We start from the raw sequence: 27,246 nt of genomic DNA, 5'->3' as shown, positions 1-27,246 counted from the left end.
CCGCAACGGATGTTACGCTCCGGTGTTTTGTTTTACGTGCCGACAAATGCGCTGCGACCAGCCAATTGAACATTAAACTTTTCAATATCTTACCCATAAAAGTAATGTAAAATGTATTTCCATATTATAATCGTTATGTGAAAAAGTAATCGAAATTGTTATGTGAAACGGCAAAAATAATGTTTCATTGGCGTTTGCGGTTCGATGTGAAAATTATTACCGGCTAAGTGTTTTTGACATGACTTGTTATCCTGAAAAGAATAACAATTCTACAATGTCCGCTGGTCAAAATATTCTCTTAAGACTGTCCATAGTATTAGGGATGGCAGCCGCCGTGGTCACGATACTGTATCTGACTCCCATGCCAGGTAAGACGTTAAGAACATTTTTCGAAGTAAATTAAATTCAGTGTCACGGTTATTTTGAAAAATCTGTACAGAAATCGCAACATTAAACATTTGGGGTTTAGAGTAATATGTAAATACGTTAATGCCTAGGAATATTAAAAATAATATTAAAAAAAGAATATTGAAAATAACATCAGTTTGGTAAATGATCATATGCCCGAAAACGCATTCTTCAGGAGATGACGCCTTTTTCATTGACTCCAATTTTTTTTTTAAGTTATTTCTGAAACGATACCTAAAACAATACCTAAACGAAATTTAGAACACAAGTATCTTCCATCGGGTCACTAAAGTTACTGCCTACAAAATTTCCAAATATTTTCCAAACTTCACAATATTTTTACTTAATAATTGTTTCATTCATTTCATTCATTATTCGTATGAAAATTCGGTTAGGATTATTAGCTAAAACTCAAATAACTTCAAACCCAGTATTTTTTGCATTAAACCAGAATACGTTTCTTTTTTATGGTTTTAATTATTATTTGCATTGTTTTTGGCCATAAAATTAAAAAAACTAATGTGTCAGAAGCGAAAATTGCTAATTGATATAGACCCATATATTGAAGAAACAGGCCATAGTTGTATTTGTTGATTTTCACTGCAACTATTTTAAAATCTTGTTAAATAGGCTGGTAGGTACCATTTTGATTACCTTAATACAATTATATTTTAAGGTATGTACAGTTATTATGATAATTAATCTCAAAATTTTGCATTTCTAAATTGGTAGATAATATGCTAGATAATTCATTAGAGTAAACTACCATTTTTAGAACAGAAATCCGATACATTTTAAGCATGAAGTAAATATTGACAATACCAAATGCTGAAATTATGTTGCAATAATATAGCCTAAATATTTCTTATATATCATTAAAAAAAAACATAAACCAAAAGGGCTAGACAAATTCCGTTTATGCTGTATTTTTTCCTTTCACAAAAAATTGCGCTACTGCGAAAACTGTATGTTTATATTATTTATGATAAGTGAAATATCCGGGAAAAGTTTCGGAAATGTGATAGTAACAAATTCTTATGTAAATATGACGTGCATTACATTATTTGGTCTATGTGGTAGCCCAATCAAAACGGAACTATCGGACCCAAAGCAAGCAAAACACACCATGCAGTTGCTTGGTTAGTGGCACTTAGTCCATAGCGACTGTGTACATTGGGTCATGAAAAAGTAACATTTTTTAAAGTATTGGGTTGTTCGGAAAGTCATTTCGTTTTTTTTGGGGAACATGAAAGACAGTTTTCGTATAATGAATAAATATTTTATTAAATTATATATTGGCCATTCTGGTCCAACACCTTTTGCCATCTTTCTGGCAGTAACATAATTCCCCTCTCATAAAAGTTTTGGTCCTTGCTGGCAAAAAACTGGTTCAGGTGGTTTTTGACATCTTCATTTGAGGTAAAGGTTTTGCCATCCAAAAAATTTTGCAGGGACCGGAACAAATAGTAGCCGGAAGGCGCCAGATCTGGAGAATATGGTGGATGTTGCAGTACGCTCCATTCAAGCTGTAAAAGTTTTTGGCGAGTGACCAAACTTGTGTGGGGTCTCGCATTATCCTGGTGGAACACTACACCCTTCCTGTTGATTAATTCGAGCCTCTTCTCTTTAAGTGAATCATTCAATTTGTCCAGTTGATGACAATAGACTTCTGAATTAATCGTTGTATTGTCCGGCAAAAGCTCAAAAAAAAAACGATTCCTTTGACATCCCACCAAACGGAGAGCATCACCTTTTTTTGGTAAATGTTGGCTTTTGACACGCTTTGAGCCGGTTCATCTTTTCTGCTCCATGACCTCTTGGGTTTAACATTGTTGTATACAACCCATTTTTCGTCCCCAGTAATAATCCGCTTCAAAAATGGATCATTTTCTTGACGTTTGAGGAGCGAATCATACACGTCAACGCGACGACACAAATTTCGCTCCGTAAGAACATGGGGCACCCACACATCGAGCTTCGAGATTAAGCCCATGCCTTTCAAATGGCCATAAACAGTCGAATTCGACAAATTTAATCTCTCACCGATCTCTCGTGTGGTTATTCGTCGATTTGCATCAACTAATGCCTTTATCGCATCTTTGTCAGCTTCGACCGGCCTTCCAGACCGTGGTGCATCTTCGACATCAAAATTGCCGGATCGAAATTTTGCAAACCAGTTCTGGCCCTTGCGTACTGTTAACACGCCTTCTCCATACACATCCGTCATTTTTTTTCTCGCTTGGACAGCATTTTTACCTTTTCTGAAGTAAAAAACTAAAATATGACGAAAATGCTGCTTATTGCTCTCCATATTTAAACGGGCACCAACCAAAAACTACTGCGTAGAATTAATAGAACTTTTTCACACACAAGCCTTGCAATATCAGCTCTCAAGACATATAATGGTTATGCGGCTTAAGTGTGAAGTTGGTTTCGAAAAAACGTAATTAAGTCCTCTGACCGGAAAAAACGAAATGACTTTCCGAACAACCTTATAGTTTGCTATTTAGATTCGTGTTATAGTTCTGGTATACTAAATCTTTTTCCAACAGTCACAATGGAACAAAAATTATGTTATATTCTCTATTTTTGATTTGATTGTTTTTTTAGCTTTGGATGTTAGGTTAGTCAAAAACCTGGTCCATTTTATCGATTTTGATTTTTCATTATAATTTTAATATTTGGAAATCACAAATAACAAGCAGACTTAAAGTAACCTTTAACTCTGGGACAACCAGACATTCCGTATTCTGAACTCGATTCGATAAATAAACGCTTGGAACCTGAAATATAATTTTCTCGGTAAATATCATGTTGACCGCAGAGAAAAAGCATTAGGTAATCGAATACCGGAAAAGAATTCACCATTAAATTAATCTAATTCGATTACCTACAACGCCATTTGTGTAAGCTTTGAGCACCACTTTCGATTGTTTTCCTCGTTTGTTGCGATAGCCGATTTTTACAAACATTTTAACACACTGGCAGTTACGTCAGTAATAAAGGCAAATCAGCAAGCGTTTTAAATATTTTTTGCAGATATTATTAACTTATTAAAAATAAACAAATGCGTTTTTCTAACGACCCCACATGAAAGTAATGCAACACAGTTACAACATAAATAGAAGAAGATAGCTAATTGCATTGTAAATTATTTCCGTCAATAAAATTCAACACACCTTTTAACACGACATGGAGATATTTTAATATTTCCAAGCAGTAAAATTCATAACAAAGGAAGAAGATTGTGACCGGTTCTCAAAGACTACCGAACACGGCAACTGCCTTTAAGCATTTTTTTTTGGAAAATAGAGAAATTGAAGTGTTTAAAGATTTAGCATTTGTCTAAATAATAACAACTGATATAGTTAGAAGCTAATCGTGGTATATTTTGTCGCCGACTATAACATTCCCTGTTTGGCGACATCGGGTCTAATATGATCATTATTTCATCTTTTCAAAACAGTTTAAATATAACATTCTGCCGTATTTCTTAAGAGATTTAGACAATAGTTTAAAATGGTACTGTTTAAAAATCATTGATTGTGAGTTGAGAACTTACAAGTTACAAGTTCATTCTAAGCAAATTTCCATGTTTTAAATTCGGTATTCAAGTTTCACACTTGTTTTCTTTTGCAAAAAGCGAAAAACTTGAATTATGCAATTTTTGAAAACCAACTCTTGCATATTTTCGATTTAGTTAATTTAGTTATCAAATGCATTTGATAAAGGCACGGTGTTGCCGAAACAGCTGTCATTTAAATATATTTATGTGAAAATCTGAACAACGATTGTTCTTATTTAACTAATTTAAATGGATTTTCATCAAGTAAAAGCCACTTCAGTACTATTTTCGATTTGATAAAAAATAGTTTTCAAGACATATTTATTATAATGAATGCATTAAATACATTTTTCCTGGTAAAAGTGCAGGTGCATAGTTTATGAATGATGCATGCAATGTCACCTGGCTATTTATTTTAAATGAGGAAGTCGAACATTTGATCATCTTAAATATTTTTGTTGTATTTTAGCATAAATTGACTAATAAATACTCTCTATTTATTTATTCATTTGAATTTTGCTGTTTTTATTGCTAATATAAACTTGATTTATTGAAAATTTCTTTGGTGGATTAAACTGACATCAAATAAGAGTTTTCTGATTTCGCGGTACTGGAAAATAGGATTAAAAATGAGGTGTCTGCGATTTACTGTTAATGCAACGTCCCAGATTTGCCATCAGCAACAGATAGCAAGTACCATTTCGCTGACCGCGAAAACTTTCACCGATGCGTTTTTGCAATTATTAATGCCTGATTAAGAAAATTCTTTTTTAATTCGTACAGGTTTCTCCATTCGAGAAGTAGGCGTAGGGGTTTTCACATCTATAAAATATTTGTAGATATCACGATGTGTCCGATTTTCCGTGATAATTTCATAAAATGAAGATTCAGTTATAGTCAAATGATACATTTTATAATAAAATTGAAATTAAAATTTTGCTTTGTTTGGAGACATGGATGCGAAGAAGCGTACTGTTGCGGTTTCTTGAGAATTAACCAAGACATTGGATGCGTGGAGAACAATACGATTTTGGATAGATAATTCAGAGCAATAAACAAAAACAACAACAAAATTACTTCAAACACACTTCTCATACGTCTCGATAAAAGTGCCTCAGGGTTTTGTCCTGGGACCGTCATAGTTTATTACCTACCTAAATAGTATTTTCGAACTTCTTGTACCTGATTGTGTGGGTTAGTTAGACGATGGCGGTTATGTCTTCTAATAAAATGCAATATTTTCATAACCCCAAACAAATAAATGAATTTTCTCTTATTGTAAAAGTTGCTAAAGAGATAGATAGCACAAAGATCAATGGAAAAACAGTAGCCCAAAATCTAAATTTAAAAAACCGCTGTCAAAAATAAAGTCAGTGTTTTCTTTACGAAATTTAAGATAATATTAACAACAAAACAACTAATTGATATGTGCCATGCTAAAATACTATTTATCTTGAGGTACTTGTATCTGGAGGTGACAGAAGGTGTCTTTGATAGTTTCACTTTAAGACCAAGCAATTGCTGACTTTGGCCGGTATTCTCATTCTCAAACTTAGTATTACCATTTTTAGAAACAAATACCGGAATATATTAAATGGTGAAACAAGTAATTATAATAGCCACTATTGGTGTAACCTAGTGTAGACTAAACAGAAGTCTCCTGACTCGATGAGAGTAAAACTTTTTAATCTATTGCCAACCGGAATAATGAGCAAATAATTAATCCTATTGATGTTTTATTTTTCCTTTAATTATCCTTAGTGGAAATGTGGTTTATCTGTCTTCAGACCTTATTAGCTCTATGTTATATAGTATCGTTATTGTTATTCTTTTTACCGTGTTTGGCTTTTTCCATATTAATTTTAAGACTAACGGTTTCTATTCGTAAACTGGTTGATATTTACTGTTGACTCTGAAAAAAGTAATAAAATGTGACTTGGGTGATTTTTTCTTTGAATTAATTTTAGATCAAAATTTCAAGAGCTGTGATAGACCCTGCCATCAATTAGACTGGCCTATGATATGCCGGGTGAAACTGAATATCGAAATGTATCATATAGATAATCGGTGAGTATATTAAAAAAAATCCTGTTGAGTTAAAAAGAAACGAATTGGATCCGTTCTGAGATAGGTGCTTAAGAAATCAACCAATTTTTGGTATTTGGTCTACAGAATTTGTCAAGATTGCAGAAACAACTCCTCCACGTCATCCCACTGCAATAACATATTTTGCGCTATGACCGACACCTCTAATTCCAACGGGATTATAACTGCGAATCGACAGTTACCAGGGCCGGCTATACAAGTCTGCGAGAACGACATTTTGATAGTTGATGTGATAAATAAAATTCCTGGTCATAGCGTATCGTTGCATTGGAGGGGGCAACCTAATGCCGAAACTCCCTTCATGGATGGTGTGCCAATGGTAAGTTTTCCACTTGATGAAATATGATGGAGCTAATAATACCAATAAGTAACCTATATCCTCCTAATATTTAATCATAAACATAACGATCGTTACTGTAGATGACGAAAGAGGTGGTTAATATTATTAAATTTGAGTCCTTAAGTGCATCAACGCTTCTAAGAGAATGAGCAGCAACTACAAAGTAAGCAAGTTAACAAGCTACAAGTCTGTACTTCGGAAAAAAAAAGCGATTCAAAGAACTTGACTTGGAAGGAAATCGCTGCTAGAGCCTGGGGTTTGACTTTTACGATACATCGGGCCGAAGCAATAAAAATATAGTCGTATGTTGTACTTTAAGAAGCATCTAACACAAACTTTTAACAGAATTCCAAAAAGCTAAAAACTGTACAGAGTAAAATGCAAAAAGTCTTTCCCCTTCCCTTAACCAGAAGTAGTTTTAAAGTGTGTTGCTGATATAAACTGACAATCTGCATTCTCTGAAATTGTCTATAAAGATGTTTTTTTAAATACTTTTAATTTACTAAAAATTAATTAATTCATATTACATATTAGTAGGGTATATTCGCCGGTTCCAGATCATGTTCATTGAACTGCCCACTCCTCATCTAACCCAAATCCCTACCAATGAACCCTCCACTCCTCACACACCAATGAACCCCCCACTCCTCACCCATTAATGAACCCTCCACTCCTTACACAAAAACCCTCCACTCCTCAGTAAAACCAAAAACAAGAACAGACCACAAAAAATAGCAATTTTTAAGTAGGTCAAAAATTTATAAGGAAAAATTGCTATTGTTTGTAGTGTGTACTTGTTTTTGGTTTTATTGAGGAGTGAAAGGTTCATTGGTGTGTGAGGAGTGGAGGGTTCATTGGTGGGGATTTGGGTGGGGTGAGGAGTGGGGCGTTCAGTGAACATGATCAGGAACCCGCGAATATGCTATGATGTATAACGAAAACCAAACGCTCAAATGGAAAGTCTTATTAGCCACAACAATATTGCACAAAAAATTTGTAGCACCTTCAATATTTAAAAAAAAAATAAAGCAAAAGAGACGATAACAGTTATTGAGGAAATAGGTTTGTATGAATATGTATTTTCAGATCACGCAATGTCCCGTTCCCAGCTTCACAACGTTCCAGTACAAATTCAGGGCATCGTACGCGGGGACACACTTTTACCACGCCTTCTCAGACAACGACAGATCGAGGGGGCTTTTCGGTGCTTTGGTCGTTAGGAAAGCGGATAAAATAGAGCCTCATAAAAAGCTTTACGATTTCGATTCCAAAGATCATATTGTGCTTATATCTGAGTGGTCAGGTAAGAAAAACTGAATAGGATGTTACAAAGTACGTTTAACGTCGGGAGCAGGTTTTTATTGCTCGAATTCAGTTTCGCAAATGGGTGGGCCGACCATGAAAGATGATACGTCTGTACAGGGCCGCACTTGGAAAATAGTTGCGTGTGGTCGGCTAAAATGGGCTATATGCTTCACAATCTTAAATCGGCATATTCAAATAGACATACATACTTTAAAACCCCGATGAAAACACAAGTTATGTTTTTTTTTTTAATTGGGAGGCATTTATGTTGTTTCTTAAAAAGAAATTACCTTTTTACGCTGCTTTCAAAAACATATCACGTAATAGTGATTTTTTACATTAAGGTAAGAATTACTCGAAATAAAATCGTCACATAGTTCCCAAAGAATCATCATGGAATCACGAAAACTCCACGTCTTTTGTTTACGTATGACAGTTGGGATAAAAGAATAATTTTTTCAGTTGAAAAAAAAACTAAATATTAAAAAATATTTTCAAAAAATGACAAAAATCATAATAATGAATGTTTGTACAATGTACAATTATTAATTTCGACCTAATTATTGACGAAAAGGTAACTGTTTTTTAATACAAGCGTTTCTTCCATCACTTAATATTTATTGAAATAAAACGGCAATGGACTCAAAATTTTGACGACTTCGCGACCCACGCCATGAACGTATACTTCATAACACTACAAAGTTGTTGTCACTGGTCTAGCAAAAGCCTAGGCTAGGCCCGTCTTGCGCGCAGCGCCCTGTTGCCACGTTGACTGAAATCTCCGGTATGTTTAAGTTAAACAAAATAAAAAGCAAATTACAACTACATCACTTTAAACTCAACAATAACAAAGAGAATATTCATATATGTATGCGTGATGAGCAAGACCATATTTGACTGCGCAACCATAAAGTTTGTTAAATTTGTGGGAGATCACATATTGCCCTAATGTCCTCCGTTGTCCTGAATACACGTTTGGTTCTCTCTTTTTAACTTATCTAATGCGTTAACTATGCAGTCCGGATGCAAATCATTAGGACTTTAATGTCACGCCTTCCAAAATAATTTTTGTTTTTTAAATACCTCCACAAAAGAAACAGTATCTGGGCCATTGACACCAAAATATTGTGCCGTATTAATAAAATATTCTGTCACTGGAGCAATATTACAAGAAGTGGTGCTATGGCATATAACTTTCCCCAATTCATTGATCTTGATTTTTTTCTAAAACATACTGTCTCCTCGCCATTAAAATTCGTAAATAGATTTCTCCACTCATCGTCGGGCTATAAAAAATGGGTCCAATGATTTGGTTACTTTTTCAACCACACGAAAAGTTTACGGAGCTAATTAACAAATATTTTTCCGGATTTTCTACCGACCAGTAGTTTAAGGTTTTTGTATGCGGAATTCCGCCTGTCGTGAAAGTCGGTTCGTTATCGCATGGCATAGTGGTATCATATTTTGGACCTCCTGTAAGATACCAAAAAGATAAAAAATGGTATACATCGATATTGTTTCGTAGAATCTAGTAGTGTGGTAAACAACATTTTTAGACAAACTGTTTCCGAGATATAGCCCAAGCATACTATTTTTTAAAATGACGTATTACACTTACGCACATATGACGTAAACTAACCCTTAAAAACTCAATATTATAAGAAAAACGTAAGTTGGAAACATAAGTATTAAAGAAAGTTAAACAAAAGAAAATTTATAATTATATACATATAATAATAAAAATTTAATTAATTTTTCTAACGATTCTGTAAAAGATTGATAAATGGGGTTTTAGTCACGAGTTATAACATGAACCTAACCAAATTTCAGTTGTACCAACCTAAAACTTCTTCTTATTTTTTTAAACTTATTTTTTTCCACACGCTATAGACTTATTTTGAGGTGTTAAACCGGAATCTGGCTCTATTTAATTTTTAAACAGTTTTCTTATTTCGGAAGACAACATTTTTAGACAAACTGTTTTCGAGATATAGTTGGAAACATAAGTATTGAAGAAAGTTAAATAAAAGAAAATTTATAATTATATACATATAATAATAAAAATTTTATTAATTTTTCTAACGATTCTGTAAAAGGTTGATAAACGCCATTTTAGTTACGAGTTATAACATGACATGAACCTAATCAAATTTCAGTTGCACCAAACTAAAATTTCTTCTTCTTTTTTAACACTTTTTTTCCACACGTTAAACGGGAACCTGGCTCTATTTAATTTTTAAACAATTTCCTTATTTCAGGAGACTTCACGTACGACGGAATGGCCAAAAAAGACGTCCCCAAAGCTTTACTGATAAACGGCAGAGCTCCGAGCGAGCAAGGTTCAAGCCTGACAGTTTACCATGTTAAACCCGGCAAGAGATACCGATTTAGGGCAGCACATACGGGCGGATCGGTTGGCTGCCCCGTCAGTTTATCCATAGATAAGCACATGCTAAAAATAATTGAATTGGATGGTAACGCCATCAATCCGTACGAAGTGAGCAGCGTGCAGCTCGCCAAAGGCGAAAGGATAGATTTCGTTTTGAAAGCGTCGGCCGAAAATGGTGAGAGGAAAAACTTCATTAAGCATGTATGAGTTTTTCGGTTTCGGCGGTGGGAAATGTTCGTTTGTTTGCGTTGAGGATTTCGCGGGTTTGTTTTTGCCTACGGGAAAATCCGGCATAAAAATCTAATTTTTATTATCCACTAAAAAATCGCTTCGGTAAAGTCGGGGGATATAGACGGACAACGTCACCATTAAATCTGCATTTACAAACTTCCCCATTTTTATGCGTTTTTTGCCACAAAATATGCTTTCCATATTTACCATTTTTTTGGCAAATTATCATCGAATTCGATCTGTAAAACTAATATAAGCACTGCCCTAATTTTTGTATGATTAAAAAATGATTAAATATAAAATACCACTTCATTTAACCATTAAATGTTACACTAACATTTCTAACAAATAAAAGCTAAAATTTATTACCCATAACAAGTTTAGAAACACTGTTTCTAAAAAATACTTTTAAAGTGACGATGGCAAAAGATGTTAAGAAGGGTGATTCAATATGTTCATGCATCAAAAATCTCCTTTTCAACCCATAACCAATAACACCTGTCATTTTATACCAATGGTACCTGACAATTCGTCAATTTCTATTTTCCCATAATATGACCAAATCACTGTTTATAAGGAAAATTGGGAAGGTCATAATATCATAATATCATTGGCGACATCAATTAATTTTTACCGTCCACTTTATAACCTCTAATAGATATCTGTTTAATAGAAGAACTGTAGGTATACTTTTTCAGAATTTCTCCATACAGTTGTTTCTGAAACTCAATGTACTTACAAGTTCGACTATTACTTGATTTTGGCAGAATATTTGGAACAACAGTCACAAATACGTTCGCCTGAGTGCTTTCATGTTTTCCTTAGTTTTGGTTAGTTTTGATCAATCATCAACAAAAATTGTCAGAAAACGTGCTTAAATAACTAAAACCTATAAAATCATAAATAATTGAAAAAAATTCAATTTGGATAATTTACGGTACTTCCATGACTTTTTTGGTCGACTACTAAAGTTGCAGATTTTTATATATAAGGTTTTCCAGGTTTGATGGAGATGTTAAAGATGTTCAAAAATCTTCCAGAGGCATTCCGAAAAAAAAAACTGAATTAAAAATCGATTAATTTCTTTCCTTCCACACTTATAAATGTCACTATTGCATTTTCTGATCTGTAAAATGGAAGTTATTTTCTGATTTCATCGGCGATGACCCATCATTACAGTTATAAACGTTTTATATAAAATAATTACGAAACAAAACTTTAAATTTATAATTAAGTATAAATAATTATTCAAAAAAGTCTTAAAAAAAATTATATTTGTTTTTATAAATAATCTAAAGAATTTTTGATTCTTGTCGATCTTAATTTAAATTTTAATCCTATGCAATTGTTTTTGGTTTTATACTCAATTTCCATTTCGCTTTCTGGTTTATTAAACAAATGTTGTGTAAGTCTATCATTCTAATCAAAAGTATGTCTCTATAATCTAAGTTGCCTATGAATAAATACGAAAATAGTTTGGTATACTTGAAATGGTAGTTGCTTTGGTTTTGAAGTAATTTGTAAATAGTTTTTTATGATATATGATTATTATTACGTAGTTTACTCGTAGGCGCTTTCTTTTTAAATGTGAAATCCAATTGCGGAAACGAACTCAGTGGTCTGGCAGTTATCAACTACGAGGCGGTGAAGAAATCCACAAAGAATTCAGTTTCGAGAAACGAGATAGCTAGAAGCTTCAATACCTCATTCTGCGACACTCAGATCGGTAAAGTTTGTTTGCAGGACGTCAAGGCTTTAATCAAAATTGACGAAGAGCTGAGGAACCGGGAAGTTGATCACACTGCTATCCTCGAAATCGATTACAAATACAGAGAAAAGGAAACTAGTTACGGTAAGCTAAGTTGTTTTCCCTTTAACGCGAGATATGCCTATTTCTTTTCATAGCACATAAAAAAAGACTGATTTTTTGCTAAATTGATATATTTTTTTAATAGTTACTTTTAAAGCATTCAGTTATAGTCTATTCATAGATACAAGAAAGTGACCAATTACTTTTGAATGGGATTATCCAAGGGTGGTCATTAACATACAATGCAACAAGATTATTATCTAAAGTTTCGAAATTTAAATTCAGGTAAAATTGTGGTCCGTAACAGAAATTAATTTTATACCTACTACCTGCGTTTAATATTCTTTGGTTTGGTATACTACTTAGTTTAAGTTTATTAGTAATCATTCTTATTTCGTGTGTAGTACAGCGTGTGTTGAATAGTGTGCGAGTCTAGTGTATCTCAGGAGTTGCTCCTGCCCAAATGTAGAAAACGCTATTCTATTGAGACTAAGGACGTTATAAAAAATGTTTATTTGTCTCTCATTGAACGTAGTGCCAGCGAGCAAGCATCTTTAGAAGAAACGGCCAAATTGACGGAAATTCCAACATCAACTGTATGGAAAATTGTGAATAATCCCATTTTAGCGAGGAAAAAAAGAAGCCATGCCGACATTTTCGCGAGTGTAGATGAAAGTGATCAAGATATAATAGTACACAAAATTTAGCAGTTATATGAGGAACAAAGCGTGCCTACATTAGATATATTAATTAGGAAGCTGAAAAAGATGAAACCGATGTTAAATGTGGCAGAACTACCCTATGGAAGTGTATTCAACACATGGGTTTTAGATTGAATAAAATTGACAAAAGGCAAGTTTTAATGGAATCTTTTAGAATTCGGAAATGGCGACTGGAATATTTAGAAAAAATTAGGATTTACAGAGAACAACAAAGGCTAATTATCTACTTGGATGAAACCTGGTTCGACACTTATGATACCCCGGAAAAGGGTTGGGTTGACTCAAGTGATAAGTGTAAAACAAACGCGCTATCAAAAAGAGGTAAAAGAATAACTATTTTGCATGCTGGCTCTAAAGATGGTTGGATTCCAAATTGACTTTCTCTGTCTGCGAAAAATATTAAAGATTCTTCTCTGGATTATCATGAAGACACCACCGCTGATTTATTTGAAAGTTGGTTTAAAAACAAACTAGTTCCAAACATTCCTCCTAAGAGCGTAATTGTAATGGACAATGCAAGTTATCACAGTAGATAGTTGACAAAAACTCCTTCCTCATGTGACACAAAAGCAACAATCCAAAACTACGTGTATAATAACGACATTTATTTTCACGAAGATTATACCAAAAAGGAATTAATTGAAGTTCTACAAAGCTTGAACCTACAAAACGAATAAGTCTATGATAATTGTGCACAAAATCTAGGGCATACAGTTTTAAGGCTTCCACCTTACCACTGTATATTTAATCACATGTTTTGCACCAACTGAAATTTGTCATTCGTCGTAACAATGTTTTTCCCCGTGTCCCGTGTCCAATGTCCAATGTCCTCATACTTATAGAAACCGAAGTTTTTAACATCCCTCCACAAAGTTGGGAAAATTCTGTTAAACATATAGAAAAAGCAGAACAATCGTATATCCATATTGCAAATAATATAGAACAAATAATAATTAGAACAGGCGATGATAGCGATAGTGATACTGATATATTACGCGAATTATTTTTTAGTAATTTGAGTAGGTAATAAAAATAATTTGTAATTTTATTTTAGATTGAAACATAAATACCTACATAAATAAATAAATACTGTTTAGTATCTTTCCAAACAAAACCCCAAATAATTAAATTCTATGCAAAGTACGGACCTTTTCGGCCATATTTAATTCTTACAGCTTGCCCGGGTCTTTACTTAATTCGTATCAGTTAGTCACTTTCTTATATCTATGAACAGACTTTACCTATTTCATTTTAGTTCCAATCTATATTTCTACTGTCTATATCTTTTGTACCGTCGACATTATAAAATGAACCATTCTAGGAAGAGGAAAGTTTGTTTGAATTTACATCCATCATCGAGCTTAAAACATAACGTAACTTTAAGGTTATGCAAAGTTGCGTTGCGATACAACGTAAATTAAGTTAAAATGTAGACAATTAGAGAGGTGGAACTTAGTTTGCATAACTGCTAGATTGGCGTTAGCGAATTTGAATTTGACGCTCTAGATGCAGCACTGCACAAATTTATTGAGTAATAGCGGTAACGCTTCATGCAGTTTCATTTTGCAAATGGCGGCATAACATTTTTACCAAAGAAATTAGCTACATGGCTACATGGCCACTCCGCTTCATTTTCGCAGTCAGGGCACCTGGTGCATCTGCTAAAATTGGTTTACTAGCGACTCTGTGGCGTATTTATGTATTTTAATTCCTTAATTATATGTATGAAAATATGTAAATTTTATACTTTAATTAGTAAATTACATAGAATAGTAATATAGGATTTAATAAACTAAATGACTTTTACAATATCTGAATAATTTTTTTCCCAAAATTTAAGCGATTGTGAGCTATATAAGGGACGTTGTCGATACCGTTCCGTTAGGTAAATTGAGAACTGAGAATTATTGAATAGAGTTTCGATAGCTGGCAATGAACGAACGACTAAACATCAATCTTCGTAATTTTGCAAAAAAACTTCTACATTTTACTAAAATACTATTTACAAACCAAATTGCTCACGTTTCGCCAATCATTCTGTTGACTTCTTTAGGGCTTAAATGAAATTGGGTGGACGGCTATCAATATTGTCTCGAATGATTGTGGGTAGGTAGGTAAAGACCTGAGTGGAGGTTAATGGATTATTTAATGACATAAAGCAAATGAGAAATAAGTTAACAGCGATAAAAAACATTGCTGATACAACAAAAAAGCCAGAGCATAAACAAAAAAGTGTTTGATAACTATATTAGTCAGTCTTTATACATGGAAAATTATGAATTATGAAAGAAATTGTTATAAAAAAAGTGACCCTTGAAGCACTCTTTCACCCAATGAATTTAATTCGTTTTTCACCAATGTTGCCGCTGATATTCTGGTCTCTTTAACTGCCAACCCTGAAGTACAGAGTGAGTGCTTAAATAAAATCCCAAATGTAACTTCATCTTTCTTCTTACACTGGATTGCAGAAAACGATGTTTTGTAATTGCATTGAAAAAATCTAGTTCTTATGACTATGATGACAATAGTATTATTTTGAAGGACATTATGAACCAGATTGTAACACCTCTCACATTTTTATTTAACAAATGTATTGATAGTGGAAGTTTTCCCGCCCCATTTAAGGTCGCGAGGGTGGTTCCAATATTTAAAAAAGGTAACACAAAGTGTCCAAATGATTTCCGACCCATATCAATAGTTCCCATATTTGGTAACATCTTCGAGATATTTTAAAAAATCAATTATCACGATTTTTCCAAAAAACAAAATGCATTTGGGATTCCCAATTTGGTTTTAAGACCGGCTGCTCCACTGTGCAGGCGGTTCGCAGGGTTGTGGGAGACGTGGCGGAGGGCCTGGAAAAGGGGGACCAAGCTGCACTCACGCTATGTGACTTCACTAAGGCTTTCGACTGCGTCTCTCATTACCTGCTTCTGGAGAAGCTCGGCAGATATCGTGCCGTGGTCACCATCAGGATCTTATCCGCTCATATTTAACTGACAGAAGACAGTGTGTCGTCTTTAACAATAACATATCGGAGTTGAGGGTTGTGAGCAGTGACGTGCCTCAGGGCTTTGTCTTGGGCCCGCTACTATTCCCTATTTACATCAATGACTTGTATCATTTTCTGTTCCCCGATAAATGTACACTTTATTCGGACGATACATCGTTTGTGACTTATGGCGATGACTTAATGTTGATAATGTTGAGCGGATGGCGCAACTTGGATCGACCAACAATAACCTTAAACTAAACACAGATAAGACACAACGTCTTGTTTTCTGAACTAATATTAATCTACTGGAGGGCAAGAATGTAGGGCTCTGGGGAGTAACGCTTGACGATAGTTTAAATTTGGAGAAGTTTGGAACTTATGCCACTTTCGGTTTGTATATTTATTATCAATTATTTGCAATATACAAAAACATAGACAGTTTCAGTGAGAACTCCTGTTACCACGACTATTTAGAAATAACAAGCTACTTCGTGCTTCAAAATTCAAATATACCAAAATTCAAAATAATTCACTAAACTTAAACTGGTACAGTAAACTACCAGCTAACGTGGAAGTTCTAAGTAATAGAAAATTACAAAAAAAACATCTTAACCTTTTTTAAAAAGCACTGGTTTTACTCAATCGGGAAATACATGGATACTCCCGATGTTATTGAAGTCAAAGAAGTGTCTGTGCAATGACCTTCTATAATTTTGTTGATGTTGCTTCCTTTGGTTTATTTATAAAAACGTCTTGTTCTTTGTTATCTACACTGTTCCTGTTCTTATGTATTATACACTGTTTTATATAATTTATACACTCTTTATACAATTGATTCATTGTTTTGTTTTAATATGCATATTTTTCTACATATTGTATTCATGACTAGCTATAATTGTATGAACAAAATGTGGTCAATAAATTCTATTCTATGATTGTTTGGTTACTTACAGAATTCTATGGATTCTTGAATTTTTCTTTGCTTGAAGAATTGATTACATGCAAGCATTGTAGTTTTATTCAATAAGATTTGACAAGATTTGATGTCGTAGTCTCAGGCCTATTCATGCTGTAAACTCTAAGTATCTTAAACGAAATTTTGTTTATGACGGATTGAAGGTGTTGAGAGATCTTTGAACAATGTGGTAAATCTACTTTTAACGTTTTCTTAAAAACTTTTGATATGTGGTGAGTGATGTTTTGAATGTAAGGAAGGACAACCGTGGCAAGTGTGGAGTTGTTTTCGGAAGGCATGTAATCAATTTTCTACCAAAGAAGGAACCAAACAAACTTAACCGCGATTTATGTCTACTAAAACAATACATAAGCAGTTACAGAGTAAAATGGGAGCCAATTTCGCTCAAGCTCTGAAGAAGCCAACAAGAGTAAATAACGACCTGATTCAACATTTAGCTAAATTCAAGTATTTTGGGTGTTGGTTTGCTAAATATTTTTACCAGGATCTGGAGGTTAAAGCTTGAAATCAACAGGCCCGTAGCACTTTTCTCAAAATGAAGAAATTCCTTTTTAACAGTGTTTTCTTCTGAATTCTTACATTGGACGGAATCCTGGACACTGAAAGTGACCACAATGAAAAAAATTAAAGCCTTTGAAATATATCGAATGAATGAATATTACAGCGCATAAACCATTAATGATATACTTCATATTGAATTGACAATCTTGGATCAAACATTACTGACATTCAACCTCTTTTAATAAAAAAAAAACATTGTTTAATAACAGCAAGTTTCAACATTATGTTCTCGATATCAAAAAATCTTTATAATAAAATTAAAAAAATAATAAATGTAATATAGCGAAATGCAATGTTGTTAAGTTGATGTGGTACTAACGAATTGTTAACAATTTTAAAAATGATGAATGCTGATTTCAACTAAATAAATGATTGTCAGGAGTAAATGCGTTAAAATCTGAACCAATAATATGGAGAGTTTGTACTGACCACCCACACTAATATTTACTTTAAATGTAATAGCATAATAGTTTGGCACTTAACGTATCGGCAAACATTCGACGCACAAAAAAATACCATCCGCAACAAAATATCATCTATATCAACAGATTATATTCTGTTTGGGACGTATTTATTTGGTAAATTTCAACATTACAGGTGGATTCACGGACTTGCGGTCAAAAGTTTACAGAGTCAACAATTACACCTTCAGTTTTCCGTCATCGCCCTTGCTTACACAATTTTCGGATGTTCCCTTTGACGTCATTTGCAGCCAATTCGTTTCGCCCCAGCGATGTAGGGATCGGAATGTTTGCGAATGTGTCCACGTTCAGTTTGTAAAACTCGGATCTTCGGTTGAGGTCGTTCTGATCGATCAGAGTGAGTATAAATATTTGAAGGTTGCCTTTCGCGAATTGGAAGAGTGTTGCTGAAATTATGAAAGCAGTTTTGGGAGTTCGGAATATACGTAAACAACCCATAAACAAATTATTATTGATAATGAACAGAAAAAATCATTGTGTATTGAAATATGAAGCAAAAACCATTTTAAAATTAATTACAAGTAAGTCCTGTCAATTGCCCCACGATTTGTGAAAAGACGGGTAAAAGAATGTGATATTAAAAAATGCTGTTTGTTATTAATAAGCTATAGAGATATAGATTATTGATTATATTATGTTCCTATGCGACAACAAAATCCTCCCAGGCACTCAATCTGGGTTTCGAGCTCTTCATAGCACTAATTCTGCCTTGCTTCGTGTTACTGATGATTTATCGAGAGCAGCGGATTCTAAATTAAAATCTTGTCTCATACTCTTACTATAAGCAAAGCGTTCGACACATTGGATCATTTCCTTCTCTTAGCTAAACTGCAATTCTTCGGCATTTCATTTTTTAAAAATTTTCTTGTTCAGAGATACTATAGGGTAGGAAATACTCATTCAGATACCATTGCTTTGGAGAGGGGTGTTCCCCAGGGGAGTACTCTGGGACCTATTCTGTTCTCAGTTTATACAGCTGACTTCTCTACTTTTCTTAAATTTTGTAAATCTCATCAATACGCCGATGATACTGTTATATTTATGTTTTGTTGCTAGTGAAGCTTTAAATGCCGCTACTAAAATAAATTTAGATTTAAAAATAATGTCGGAGGTATCTGCGGCTCACAACCTCTTATTGAATCCTAACAAAACGTAGATGTTATTATTTAGAAATAAAAGGGAATATCTTGTAAAAAACTCCTCTTTTAAGATGACGCCAAATGATGATATTATTTCTCCTTCTTCAGACGGGTGTAAAAATTTAGTATTATGGTTTGACGGTGACTTGCTGTTTTCTAAGCATGTGGGCTCAGTGTTTTAAAAATCCTTCTATAAGTGGAAGACATTGTATATTCATAAATAGTTTCTCAGTAAATAAGTGAAACTTAAACTCTGTGATATATTAGTTTTGGTTAGCTATACTTAATCGAGATCAGGAGAGACTCCAACGACTTCAGAAAATATGACCATATTTCACCGTGCCTCTCTGATTCGGGTTGGCTCAAGCTGGAGGACCGATATAAAGTTCAGTTTGCTTTTTTGCTTTTTTTACTAAACTGCAGTAAGACCCCGTCGTACTTGTTTGATAAACTTTGCAGAGGAAATGATATTCATAATCGAGGCACTCATCATTGTTTAAGATATTGCGTTCCTAGACACACTTCGGTAACTTTCCAGAAATCTTTTAGATATAATGCAGTTATGATATGCGTCTATGTCTTGTATTAACGATGTATATACGGGTATGTATTTTGCTGACAATTGTGGTGTTGTATTATTATTTATATTGTAATATTTTGGTTTTCAATAGAGACAGTTTATTATTATTATTAGTATTATAGATGCTTAAGAGAGTGATGTAATTCAATTTAATTCACAGCAATAATTGCTACACAGCAAACCCTATAATTACTATGCTTACACTGTTACATATGCCCCACATCGTTATGGCTAATCTGGCACCTAGGTAAAGTAATACCTGTATGTGCCTAATTGTACGGATTTCTGTCGTCTCAGAAGATTAGATATTAGTGTAAATGACAATAAAGAATATCAAATAATAAAATAACAATCATAATAATAAAAGGCTTGGAAACATTGAAACCCCATCCGAAAAAAAAAAAGAAAAGACATGCCATACCAACATTATAACAAAAAAAAACTTAAATTTTACAATTAAAAAAAAAATCAAATTTTCTGAAATTATAAAAGAAAATAATAATAATAATAATAATAATAATAATAGTGTAAAACATTAAAAATTAATTAATAATTAACTATCCTATGTTTTTTTAAAAGAAATTTTCTTTAAAAAAATAAATCAAAATTTATAATAATGAGCCTTGGCAACTTAGAAAGATAATAGCAGTTTAATGTATTTTCCGAAGTAATGTAGACATAAGGCATATATTTACTGTTTACAAAACTTCTGGATCTCTCTTGGGTCGGTTGTTGTTGAATCGAACTTGCTAATGTTTCGCCAATCATCCTGTTTAACTAAAAGAGTTTCAGTTAAGCTCTGAAGATGTCAACAGCCAACAGTTTCAGCTAAGCTCTGAAGAAGCACACAGGATGATTGGCGAAACCAGAATTCCAAAAGTTTTGTAAATAGTGTTACAGTAGCCTGAGGAAATTTCTTTGAAAAATTAAAGGCATATATTTAAAATGCAAAAATTATCGTCTTATATGTGTTTTACGTGCCAGTTTCAAATTTTATTCTCTTGTATTCAACCTTTACAACTAGAACGACAAAGACATGTTTATATATCGTATTTGTATATATGAAGACAACAAGCTATTCATTCATAATGTTTTTTCCGTTTTGTTTATCAATAGCGAATTACTTTCGAAATTTGATAATGTCAAAAAGGAAATGCTATACAGTGGGCTTAATTCCCAACGGAATAAGCTGGCATTTACACACACCTGATTTAGTAAAAGTCATTGTTACAAAATCAAAGTGTTTCAGAAATCTGTCACTAGAGGGCACTTTACCTAGAACATTTTTTTATTTTCCCTGTATTTTATTTATTTAGACTGATATTGCAAAATAGAACAGGTTGCCTTAAGCAGAATCGCAAATCCGTAAAAATGGTCACTCTTGCTTCAAGTCGATATTCTCGGCCCGAATTTTACCTGTAAATGTGATTTTGCCTAACAGGACTTGAAATTTGAAAAAGGATCGCTTAATCGGGAAATGTATTTGCGATTTTTCCAAGAGGAATTACCACCTTTGCTGCAGTGGAGACAAAACATGTGGTTAATGCAAGATGGTGCTCCACCCCATTTTGTATTAGCTGTACGAACGTATTTAAATCAGGCAGGCCGCCTCGTTCACCAAATCTTTGTTCGATGGACTTCTTTTTTTGGGGGCACTTAAAGTCTTTGGTGTTCGAAACACCTATAACAGACCTCAATGATCAACGACAAAAAATAATATACGGTCGCGAAATCATTAGAAATAAGTTCGGCTTATTTTTTCGTGTTCAACAGCATTTCTTAAAATGTACAAGAAAATGTTTAGAAATAAATGGTGGGCATTTTGAAAATGAATTGTAATTAGCGTTGTATACTGTTTAATTCGGGATTATTATTCATAATTTGTTATTTTCGAAAATGTTAATTGTATTTATGTTACTTAAATTAAACATTTATTATTGTTTTGACTTATGCCATTTTTCGCCTGCAATTTAATAATGCTGTTCTGTAAATTAGAAGTATCCGGGCCGAGAATAAAAAAGTCGATTTGTGGCTAAACGATAAGACTTATCGACTTAAAACCAGAGAGAATTTGGGATTCTGCTTAAGGCAATCTGTCTTACTTTGCAATATCAGCCTAAATAAATAAAATATAATGAAATTAAAAAAAAATGTCATAGGTAAAGTGCCCTCCAGTGACACTTTATTTTAGAACGTCGAACCTTCCCTCCAAGTTTCCGAACTCAATTTCCGAACACCCTGTATAAAAACTTTCAATTTTACTGATTTTACTGTACAAAAAATTAGAAATTTTTTGTATACCGGCGAAACTGAAAGAAATAAGTTAATATAATTATACTTTACCAGGATTTATGAGGTAATTTTCTTTTTCCCTTCTGGCATGCATAGTTAACACTATCGATGCTATTGTGCAAGATTTCGTAACACATCTGACTTCGTTTAAACAAAGCGGAAACGCAGCCGGTCGCTGAGACATCGATTTTGATCCATCAAGCAAAACAGAAAACGCTGCTCTAGAAAATTAATTTGAAACACGAGTTTACGACAAACTATAATTCAAAGTTAGCTTGTGTGAAAGGTACTTCGTTAGGACAAAATTAATGGAGCGATAAAGTATCTTTACGAGGCCGTTACAAATTTAAACGAAACTGAATTTCGACGTTAAAATTATTATACGACTTTCGTACCATGATGCAACCAGGGACATGAGAAGAAATAATGCCGGAAACCAATCTTTGTTGGAAGCGATAGCACGAATGAGTATGTTCTAGTCGAAATTAGGTTATTATGAAATTACAGTAATGTTGTTACTAGATGGGATATATAGAGCCTGTACTGTATGCCGATACTATTAACTTAATTTACTTATAACCTTTAAAGTTCTCCTAACTATAATATAAGAAGGAGATTCAAATTATGCATATTTTAACTAAATGGTGATTTTACAATTTTTGATGATAATAAATTGTGTCACAACACAAATTGCTCTGGTGATGGGTGGCGCTCAAGAAACATAACAATTATCGGAATAATAAATTTTGATGCGCTCACCCACATAGCACGTTACACCTGCAGAGATATACTTGCAACTTCCCGACAAAGTACCAACGCGATACTTGGCCTTCTACCAAATTTAAGCGGCTCTCGGTTTCATAAATTAATGATTTGTCTTGTAAATAGATATATTTTATATTATTGTTCGACAATAAAGCTTATTATTATTATTAGGGGTGCTTTTAGTTCTAAGAGTTTGAAAAATGTCATTTGAACTACCGATCTCTGCAGTAGACAAAATTAAATTTTTTTGTCTTCGACGTTAGGACGCTATTTTCAACAAAGAGCACATTACAAACAATGAGCTACTCTCATGCAGGAAACGTTAGGAAATATCTATTTCTTTATAGCTACGTTTGCGAATAAGCAAGAGCAAAAATAAACTTCTGCTGACTAAGGCTGACCGATAACGCGGAATGGGAAAATTACAATTATGTAGGAGGTGGTGATTTGTGTGCCTCGTAGGCGTGAAATGTTATCTAAAGGCGCGTTTACACGATTCAATTTGCATGATCAACTTGGATGAATTATTGAAATTGGAACACAAACTAGAATCAATATTGAACGAAATTGATCCGGGGTGCTAGAAGCAATAATATTTCTTGGATTCACCAACGTCTTTTTTTTCTGTGTTCCTAGTTTGCTTAAAAGATAGTCTCTAAGTACCGCAATTCCTACACGTGCACGGCGACATTTTTAAATGAACTATTGATACATATAAATCTGTTTTTTTTTGTCAATTGTCGGAATCACTTGATGATACATCCAGGATAATCCCCCAAGTTGAACCATGGAAATGCGCCTTAAAATATTGGGGTGATGAGATAAGCAGTAATTTGTGGTGTTTTTCAGTTTTTGAAGCTGATTATGCTAACCACATATTATAAGATGGTTAAGGATGTTCAAAATATACTGTAATATGTAACGGTCTTACAAATTCAAGGATAAAAGATAATTATGTCAGCTTAGAATTAGATCAGTTTAATTTTAATTTAACAATTTAAAACAAACAATTTAAAACAATTCAAGAAACGCATTAACGAACATAAAAGAGCGTTTAAAAACAATAGTCTAGATTCTAATTATGCTACACACTTAAACACAGCAAAACACATTTTTGACGACAATTCTGATATTTTACATACAGCCCAGAAAAAGTAGAAAATTACATTTATTAGAAGCCATGGAGATTAACAAAAATGAGACATTCAAATGTATTGCTTAAGGATCAATTAGATTTAAATACCTCTCCATTATTAAACTTCAATACAACAACATTAATTAATTTGACACGGTGTTGTCGAAACAATTGCTTTGTAAAAATATATAATTTCGTGAAAATCTGAACTTTTAGTTCTTATTAATTTTCATGAAAATTAATGTTGTCCCCTTCAAAGTAAGATATAATACATTTGAGCCAACATTTTTTTCCAATCCTCGAAGCACGTCTTGCCTTGAGTTCTTCCCACGATTTTTTCTTTATTTCCTCAATCGTTCCAAACCTCTTTTCTTTCATGGGTTTCTTAAGTTTTGGAAACAGGAAAAAGTCGCAGGATGCCATACCCCGTGAATATGGTAACTGAGGCATGATTGTGGTTTTGTTTTTCGCTAAAAAATCCATGAATTTTTTCCCAGAATTCCCGACGTTGTATTCGTATTACTTCTCGCAAACGGCGCATAACTTCAGGGTAATAACTATTTATTGACCTTACCATCTTGTGGTAAGAACTTTTGATGTACTACGCCACGATAATAAATGAAAACAGTAAGCAAATCCTTGATATATGATCGAATTTGACGTGCTTTTTTCGGTCTTGGCGGTCTGGATTCTGCCATTGAGACGACGGCTTTGGTTTGGACGTCACAATTATATACCCATGATACCCACCAGTTATGAATTTTTTGCGCAGGAATATTGACGTCATTTAACAGCTCTTGAGCGATGCTCCTTCGACGGTCCTTTTGCTTAAAATTAAACAGATTCGGAACAAATTTTGCTGCCACACGTTTCATATCCAACACTTCGGAATAAAATGCATGTCAACATTTCAAATGTTTTGTAGCACTGTATTCCATTTTTTACACATTTTTTTGAGTGCATAAATTCGCTGAGCACACAAAACACGTCTAACGCTTCTGTCTCACAAAAAAAGAAAAAGTGAAAATTGACTGAAACTGTGAACATATTGCATTGCATTCAAAACATCACTGACCACATACCAAAGAAAGAAGAAGAAATATAATGTTAAAACCCAATTTACCACTGGTCCAAAAATCTCTCATCTTCGATCCGCCAAAGACAAAATTCCTTTGAGTAACTAGTACTTTACAGCACTCCGCGCATATCGAAGAATACATTGGAGAAGCAGGGCGACAAATATCAACTAGGCTAAAAGAGCCTTAAAACTACGACAAATAAACTCATCAGCAATTTCCGAACGCAATCATAAAACCGAATATCAAATCTTATTTTATCAAACTAACCTTTTTGCACGTAATCAGTTCTTCTACCAAAGAATAATCTCAGAATTAATAGATATTTCTAAACAACCAAACAATCTTAACTGCGATTCGGTTCCTTTTCACCAATATGGGAATCGGTCATCGGAGATAATGTTCATGCCCATCTTTTAGCTTCGCCGGCCTCAGTAGAATGCGAGCCAGTTTCAGTTAAGCTTTGAAGAAGCCAAGGGGGTGATTGACGAAAAGTCAGCAAGTTCGATTTATCCACAACGCAGGGGGGATCCAGAAGATGTGTAAATAGTACCTATTAAAAGATACAATAGGTTGATGAATGATCGCTGCTGATAATTTTAAACGTATTGGTATCTATAAAAATGAAATTAAAAGTCTACGCAATGTGAAAATGTCAATGTCAATTACTAACCCATACTTTGTAATAATCAGCGAAATACGTTTTTGGTAATCAGCATGGTGCCATTCGAAATAAGTATACTGTATCATTCACTAATTTTACACATATTTATGGTGACACTGTTTTATTTTTTTAAACTTCAATCTGACAATTGGTTAGTTGGATGACAACGTGCAAAGTTTCTACGCAAAAACACCTTGGTGTGGCATTATTTTATTCGCGTTCCAGGCGGCGATGAAGAGCACGTGTTCCATTTCCACGGTGTTCACTTTTACGTGGTCGGTTCCAGACAATTCGATAGACCAGTAAGTAGGCAAGAAGTGGAGGATCTGGACAAGACAAATCACCTTCTCAAGAGAAACCTCCTGAATCCGGTGAGGAAGGATACGGTCAGGGTGCCCAAATACGGGGTCGTTGTGATTAGATTCCTAGCGAAAAATCCGGGTAAGAAGTGATATTACATCTTATTAACTTATGCACTTTTTCGTGTGGCATTATAGGAATGTGGATGTTACGTGATGAAAAATCGGTTGGTTGGACGAAAGGTCTCGACACGGTCTTTCAGTTTGGTGATATCGGCGAAATGGTGGCGACCCCATCTAATTTTCCATCTTGTGGAAATTACATCGGACCTGATTTTTTCTTGCTTTAAGGACTACGGATTATGTATGACTTTTTGATTCTTGCCCTATTTATAAATATAGAGTTAAATCGAAAAGATTTTCGATTTGTATATATTATTAATAACAAATGAAGAGAGGATTTTCCTACCACAACATTTATTTTTCTTCATTTTCTTTTTATTTTTTTAATTATCCTTACGGCGAAGTCCTTTATTATTAAAGACACAGAAATGCCGTTTGCACATATTTTTTTCATAAGGATATTGGAAAACATAATAGAAAACATTTCATGGCTACATTAAAAATAATGAAAAAATAAAAATAAGATAATGATACATAGAGAAAATAAATGTTAAATTGGACTATCTTAGGAAGCACCTAAAGCCTTACTTTGGGCAAAAAAAAATCCGCATCTAATTTCTTTTAATAATTTGCAATAAAAAATTATTTTTCTAAGCCCAGTGAATGTATCCGTGTTGTTTTGCAAAAATTTACCGAAAAATTAACGTTCGTAGAAAAAGTATAGGTATGCAACACGTTTAGTAAAGTTTTTTAGTCACTCGTTTATTAAACACATTTGTTGCATAACATAATATTATAAAATCGAAATATCTGTCGTAGTACGTTAGATATGGTAATTTTTTTAATTTTCCCTCGTATCTCAGAATCCGTAGGCACAATTTTTCAAACATGAAAAAGGTAGAGTGAACAATGTTCAAACGGCATCTTCGTATCTTCAATATTAACGGAGTATCCCATAAGGACAGATCGAAAGGACACATTTTTTGCGATTTTTTACAGTGTCATTTATTGAAAACAAGTGACGACATCTAAATAGCATTTTCTAAAAGTTAAGAATTTGAGAATTTCTTTACTGAAGGACATTTTTTCATTTTAAAAATGGGCGATTTGCTTGGATTGACTAAACGCCAAGTAAAACATTTACACAACGTCGTTTGTATAACGTGATATTTCGTGTCGGCGTATCATGAAAATGTAATAAATTACGCCCCAAACTATGTACCTTTAATTTACTATAGTTTAGAAACTGTTTACTCTTCCGTAATAAAACCTGTTGATTTTAG

The 27,246-nt window shown here is 33.6% G+C and overlaps 1 protein-coding gene and 1 long non-coding RNA gene across 2 annotated transcripts; one reads left to right on the top strand and one right to left on the bottom strand.

The window, feature by feature from the left end:
- The first annotated feature begins 10 nt into the window (after positions 1-10).
- Positions 11-27,246, top strand: LOC132704101 (uncharacterized). The gene is made up of 9 exons (XM_060673870.1): positions 11-368; positions 5,941-6,040; positions 6,146-6,398; positions 7,506-7,722; positions 9,983-10,288; positions 11,915-12,196; positions 18,006-18,227; positions 25,767-25,982; positions 26,039-27,246. Exons 1-9 carry the CDS (start codon positions 239-241, stop codon positions 26,188-26,190), a joined length of 1,878 nt encoding a protein of 625 aa, XP_060529853.1. The 5' UTR covers positions 11-238; the 3' UTR covers positions 26,191-27,246.
- On the bottom strand, positions 15,622-25,773 carry LOC132704102 (uncharacterized). Its single transcript, XR_009619228.1, has 5 exons — positions 25,148-25,773; positions 21,953-22,122; positions 18,085-18,276; positions 15,804-16,125; positions 15,622-15,731 (listed from the first exon to the last, which is right to left on the bottom strand). It is a non-coding gene; the product is annotated as an uncharacterized LOC132704102 (long non-coding RNA).

Source organism: Cylas formicarius, unplaced genomic scaffold (assembly GCF_029955315.1).
Source record: "Cylas formicarius isolate icCylForm1 unplaced genomic scaffold, icCylForm1.1 PGA_scaffold_6__28_contigs__length_40554024, whole genome shotgun sequence".
NCBI lineage: Eukaryota > Metazoa > Arthropoda > Insecta > Coleoptera > Brentidae > Cylas > Cylas formicarius.
Note: the sequence above shows the minus strand (reverse complement) of the source record. Positions and strands in the feature narration are given on the sequence as shown.

Coding starts and splice junctions, on each gene's coding strand:
- LOC132704101 (XM_060673870.1), top strand. CDS start 239: ATGACTTGTTATCCTGAAAAGAATAACAATTCTACAATGTCCGCTGGT. Junction 6,041..6,145: donor ATGTATCATATAGATAATCG/GTGAGTATATTA, acceptor TTTGGTCTACAG/AATTTGTCAAGATTGCAGAA. Junction 10,289..11,914: donor GAAAGCGTCGGCCGAAAATG/GTGAGAGGAAAA, acceptor GTTTACTCGTAG/GCGCTTTCTTTTTAAATGTG.